The following is a 5,341-nucleotide window of genomic DNA, read 5'->3' as shown; positions in this document are numbered from 1 at the left end:
CTCTTGCTGCTCAGACCTTGAGTTCTGGGACATGGGGTCGGGGAGCCTGAGCTGTTCCCGCATCGTGGCCTCTGGGGTGGGACCCTTGGAGCATGGAATTAGGGTCCTCAACCTCCAGGCTCTGCTGTGGGGTAACTTCTGCTCAGACTGCTAAGCGTTTCCTGGAGGAGCTGAGCACTACCCAGCCTCACGTGGGTCTTGGTCCCAGCGAGCCGTCCCCTGTCCACACGCGCAGTCTCTGGGAAGTGTGGTGAGTGGGCTTCTAACCAGCCCCCTTCCCAGCACCCCCTCACCTGCCCAGCGTGTTGCAGAAGCCATGTCCCCTGAACCCTTTCCCCTTGGTGGAGCAGTGGTAGTTGGGGGCAGCCAACCAAGCCAGACAGGTGGGCGCTCAGCGGGTCCCTGTCTTCCAACGGAAAGGTAAAGAACATACCAGGTGCGCTGGCGGACATGTGCGGGAAGCCTTCCCTGGAGCTGAGGGCTGGCATGGCCTCCTGGTTCAGCTCCTTCCTGTTGGTTCAGCAGGCGTTTGTGGTGGGCACTCCTGAGGGAAGGCCAAGGCCGAGGACGGCGAGGGGAGGAGGGAGTCTCCCGACCTGTCCCGGGGCTCTGGTCCCCTGCCCTTCCCCCCAGCTCATGGCGGGGAGGGCGTTGAAATTCCACACCCCATTCCCTTCTGACCTGCCAGGCACAGCACAGGGGAAGGGGCGTTGGCAGCCATGGCTCCCTAGGCAAGAGACGAAGCCAGGGGCAGGGGGCTGTGGAGGAGGAGAGACCCCTGGGTCCCAGTGGGCACCTTATCAGCGGGTGCCAGGCAGGGCCATCCCCAGGGTGGGGGCAGCACCTCCCTGGGCCCTGTTATCAGTCCCAGAGTCCACAGGACGCTCCTCGGGTTAACGTGTAACCACACGCCATCCCCTCCACCCCCAAAGCCACCGGTGCCCACATGCAGGCCACTTTGGGTGGGTCACACGTCGACATGGACACCCGGGAAGAGGGGCTGCCTGGAAAACCTCGCTTTTCAGCTCAAGTGAGAGCCACGGAGTGTGGGGTGGGAGCTGGGCCTGGGCTCCTGGGAACCCACATGACCTGGAAGAATTGGGGGGCTGGGTTCTGTGGGGTTGGATGTCCTGGTCCCTGTGCAGCTGCCCCCCTACCCTGGACAGCATGGCTGGCGTCCCTGGGTGGGGGTGGGATGGAAGCCCTGACTCCCAACTCCTGGCCATGTGGGGCCTGACCCCCAAAGGCTGGGAACTGGCTGAGACCAAGGCCAGGAGGGTTCTGGAGCCTGGTCCCAGGGCCTGGGGGCTGGGCTGAGTTCCAGTGGCTCAGCGGCTCCTTTGTCCCCCGAAGCAGCCGCATGTGGGCAGGTGGCTGAGCCCGTTCTTCCTCACCTGTGCTGTCTACTTTCTCCTCTGGAGCCCTGAGAACCAGCCGTCCTGGGTCGGTGCCCTGATCAAGTGCTTGCCCATCCTCTACCTGGTGGTGTTCCTGTGGACCGTGTACCCCGGTGGGAGCTACAGCTTGCTCCTGCAGGGGGCCCTTGTGTGCTCAGCTGTGGGGGACTCCTGCCTCGTCTGGCCTGAGGCCTTCCTCCATGGTGAGAGGGGCTGTGTTGTGTTGTCCCTTCTGGACCCCGGCGGGGGGGGGTGTCCGGGGTGCAGGGGGCGACTCCCCAACAGAGCCCCTGCCAAGTGCTTGAGCCAGTTGCCGTGTAAAGGCACTGGGAAATGGACGGCAGTGAGGGAGACATACCCAAACCTTGGCCCCCGAGGAGCTCTCCTTCCATGAGGGCGTGGGCAGCATTACCTGAGGCTGTGTGAGTGTCCAGAGGTCACAGTCCTGAGTACGCTGGTCGAGGACAGCCTCGCCGAGAAGGTAAAGTCTTGAAGCGGGTGCAGGGTACCAGCCTGGTGCCCTTCCAGGGAAGGCCCTTCCAGGCAGAGGGGCAGCAAGTGCAGAAGCCCTGGGGTGGGTGTGCCCGCCGGGTGAAGCCGACTGGGGGCTGAGCAAGATGGGGTGTCAGTCAGTGGACAGTTCTGAGCAGAGTGAGGATGGAACGCAGTGCGCGTTTTTAGGTCATTCTGGCGCCAAGAGCAGGAGGAAAGAGGACCACCAAGGAGGCCAGCGTTGTAATCCTGGCAGATGGGGTGGTGTGGCCAGGGTGGGAGCTGGTGTTTGGGGAAAGCCCTTTTTCTCAGGCTCTGAGGGCAACGAGGTGATGCCAGGAAGCAGGGGTCTCAGCAGGCGCACCCACCCCTGTCTCCTCCAGGCATGGCTGCCTTCACCGTGGCCCACCTGCTCTACCTCTGGGCCTTCGGCCTCACTCCCCTGAAGCCTGGCCTCCTGCTGCCTGTTCTCCTGGCTTCCATCCCATATTATGGCCTCCTGCTTTGGCACCTCCCGCCTGACATGGTCCTGCCCCTGACGGCTTACTCCCTGCTCCTGGCCGTTATGCTGTGGCGCGGCTTGGCCAGGGGCGGGAGTACCTGCTGGGGCGCCCTGCTCTTCACGCTTTCAGATGCCGTGCTGGCCTGGAACCTCTTCGTCCATCCCCTGCCCCATGCCCACCTGGTGGTCATGGCCACCTATTATGCTGCCCAGATCCTCATCGCCCTGTCGGCCTTCCAGAGCCCCAGGCTCAAGTCCAACTGACCAGGGGCTGAGGCAGGCAGATGTCCACCCCCCTCCTCCCTCAAGGACCTGGGCCCCCAAGATCAGTGAGGCCAGAGAAACACCCTTGGGGGTGAGAGCCAGTCCCCCAGACTCCCATCTGCCGGTGCCAGTCTATCTGGAGACACAGAACTGTTTCTGGCCCTGATCTGTTTTTCTGTTGCCTAAGTAAAGTGGGTGTTGAAATGGTGACATCTCCATTATTTGGGGAGGGGTGATCACAATAACGGCAAGTGGTTCGTTTTCCTTTTTTTTTCCTCCCACAAAATTTACCATTTTAACCACTTGTAAGTGTATGACTTAGTGACGTTAAGTACATTCACAGTGTTGTGCCTTGAACACTTGCTGTGAGATCTACCCTTGGAACACGTTTTCACATGTACAACGCAATGTTGTTAACTATACCCACAGCAGACTCCCTGTGGACCAGTCCTGGTGCCCAGGACTTAGGGGATATGGAATAACCAACCGCCCCCCACCCCAGGCCCTTTGATGGTGGTGGGGATTCATTATGCTCATTGTACAGATGAGGATTTTACGGATTTGAGGCCAGGAGGAGACAGCTTGGTCAATGTATTAGTTTCCTGTGGCTGCTGTCACAAATTACCATAAACTGGGTGACTTAAAACAACAGATTTAATCTCTCACAGTTCTGGAGGCCAAAAGTCCAAAATCATGGTGTTGGTTGGGGTGCCCTCCCTCCAAAGCTCTAGGGGAGGGTCCTTCCTGCCTCTTCCAGCTCCTGGTGGCCCCGGCCACATTCACATGGTGTTCTCCCTCTGTGAGTCTGTCCTCTCCTGAGGACACCAGTTGTTGGATTTAGGGCCCACCCTAAATCCAGGATGATCTCATCTCAAGATCCCTAATTACATTTCCGAAGACGCTATTCCTAACTAACATCACATCCATAGGTGCTGGGGCTTAGGACTTGGGCATATCTCTTTGGGGGCCACAGTTCAACTGACGACAGTCACATACAGTACCAGGAGAGGAGAGGGTTGAGGAGAAGAGGAAACTCAAGAAGAGACTTGGAGGAAGGGGTAGGTAGCAACACGGTGGGAATAGAGTACTAAATAAGAAAGAACCTGGGTATGGCCCTCGTCCTGGCTGTGACCTTGATAGCCCACTGCGCCTCTCTGGGCCTCAGGTTCTACATGTGAGGACAGAAAGCAGTCAGAGCTGCTCTCCAAACCCTGCTCAATTTCTACAGACATGATGTGCTTTTAGGGACTCTTATAGCAGAGAGGAGACTTCTACATTCATGATGTGATTTTTTTAGGGACTTTCATAGCAGAGAGGAGACTTCTACATCCATGATGTGATTTTTAGGGATTCTTAGAGCAGAGAGGAGACTTCTGCATCCATGATGTACTTTTGGGGACTCTTATAGCAGAGAGGAAACATCTACATTCATGATGTGATTTTTAGGGACTCTTACAGCAGAGACAGGACTTATACAAACATGATATGCTTTTAGGGACTCTTATAGCAGAGAGGGAACTTATACACCCATGATGTGGTTTTTTAGGGACTCATATCAGAAAGGAGACTTATCCGTGATGTGTTTTTAGGGACCTCCAGAGCCCACCCTTGGTTTCTAGTCCCTGCCTCACCTTCAGGCCAGGATCCCCACTCACCATAGAGGAAGGCCTCAGGCCAGAGGAGGCATGTGTTCTGGGTGGGGGTGCCCTGCTCTTCACAATCTCAGATGCCACGTTGGCCTGGGATGCCTTCCTTCAGCCCCACACCCACTCGGTGGTCATGACCACCTCTTACACTGCCAAGGTCCTCATCACTCTGTCAGCCGTTAAGGGTGGGAGACTCATGACAGACTAACTGGTGGGTAAATGAAGTGAGCACCCTCCCCCCTCCTAAAGGGCCCCCCAGAACAACCTTCCACCCCAGGGAAACGTGCTAAAGGAGCAATATTTCCAGCCTCCATCTGTCTAAAGCCCATATTCTGTTTTTTTAAATTGAGATATAGTTGATATAAAACATTGTGTACCTTTAAGGTGTACTGGTGTTGATTTGATGCATTGATACGTCGCAGTTTGATTATTACCCTGGTAATGTTAGCTGACATCTCTAAGGCATCACATAACACCTATTTTTTTGTGTGTGGTGGGACCAATTAAGATCTAGTCTTTCAGCAACTTTGAAATTTATGATACAGCATTGTTGTCTGTAATCACTATACTGTGACCATGTTCTGTTTGAAGGCATTTATATCCAATTCCTGAAAACGATGTTATGATCGCAGCTTTATTGAGATACTCTTCATATACCACCAGCTGCCCACTCAAAGTGTGCATGTGGTTTTTAGTATTTTCACAGTTTTGCAGCTATCACCACAATCAGTCTTAGAGCATTTTCATCACCCCCAGAAGAGACCCCGTGCCTTTTACAAATCACCCATCCCCTCCAGCCCAAGGAAACCACTAGCATAATTCACTTTTTTTTTTTTTTTTTGCTGCGCCGCGTGGCTTGCAGGATCCCCGACCAGGGATTGAAGCCGTGCCCTCGGCAGTGAAAGTGCAGGGTCCTAACCACTGGACTGCAAGAGAATTCCCCATAATTCATCTCTAAATGTTGGTGTTTCCAATCATTTGGGTTGTTTTCAGTGTTTTTTTTCTTTTAATTTTTTTAAAATTGAAGTATAGTTGATTTA

General features: G+C 55.1%; 1 protein-coding gene across 2 annotated transcripts; it reads left to right on the top strand.

The window, feature by feature from the left end:
• Window positions 1-456: 456 nt before the first annotated feature.
• Window positions 457-3,287, top strand: TMEM86B (transmembrane protein 86B). Of its 2 annotated transcripts, none has more exons than XM_029245255.1 (3): window positions 457-1,030; window positions 1,354-1,600; window positions 2,273-3,287. In XM_029245255.1, exons 1-3 carry the CDS (start codon window positions 947-949, stop codon window positions 2,653-2,655), a joined length of 714 nt encoding a protein of 237 aa, XP_029101088.1. In that variant the 5' UTR covers window positions 457-946; the 3' UTR covers window positions 2,656-3,287. The 2 variants fall into 2 exon arrangements, with proteins under 2 accessions (XP_029101088.1, XP_029101098.1); XM_029245265.1 differs by having other exon boundaries at window positions 459-1,030; window positions 1,357-1,600.
• The last annotated feature ends 2,054 nt before the right edge of the window (window positions 3,288-5,341 follow it).

Source organism: Monodon monoceros, unplaced genomic scaffold, assembly GCF_005190385.1.
Source record: "Monodon monoceros isolate NGI ecotype Baffin Bay Population unplaced genomic scaffold, NGI_Narwhal_1 Super_Scaffold_10, whole genome shotgun sequence".
Lineage (NCBI taxonomy): Eukaryota > Metazoa > Chordata > Mammalia > Artiodactyla > Monodontidae > Monodon > Monodon monoceros.
This window is presented reverse-complemented; position numbering and strand designations above follow the sequence as displayed.

Coding starts and splice junctions, on each gene's coding strand:
- TMEM86B (XM_029245255.1), top strand. CDS start 947: ATGCAGGCCACTTTGGGTGGGTCACACGTCGACATGGACACCCGGGAA. Junction 1,031..1,353: donor AACCTCGCTTTTCAGCTCAA/GTGAGAGCCACG, acceptor TGTCCCCCGAAG/CAGCCGCATGTGGGCAGGTG. Junction 1,601..2,272: donor GCCTGAGGCCTTCCTCCATG/GTGAGAGGGGCT, acceptor TGTCTCCTCCAG/GCATGGCTGCCTTCACCGTG.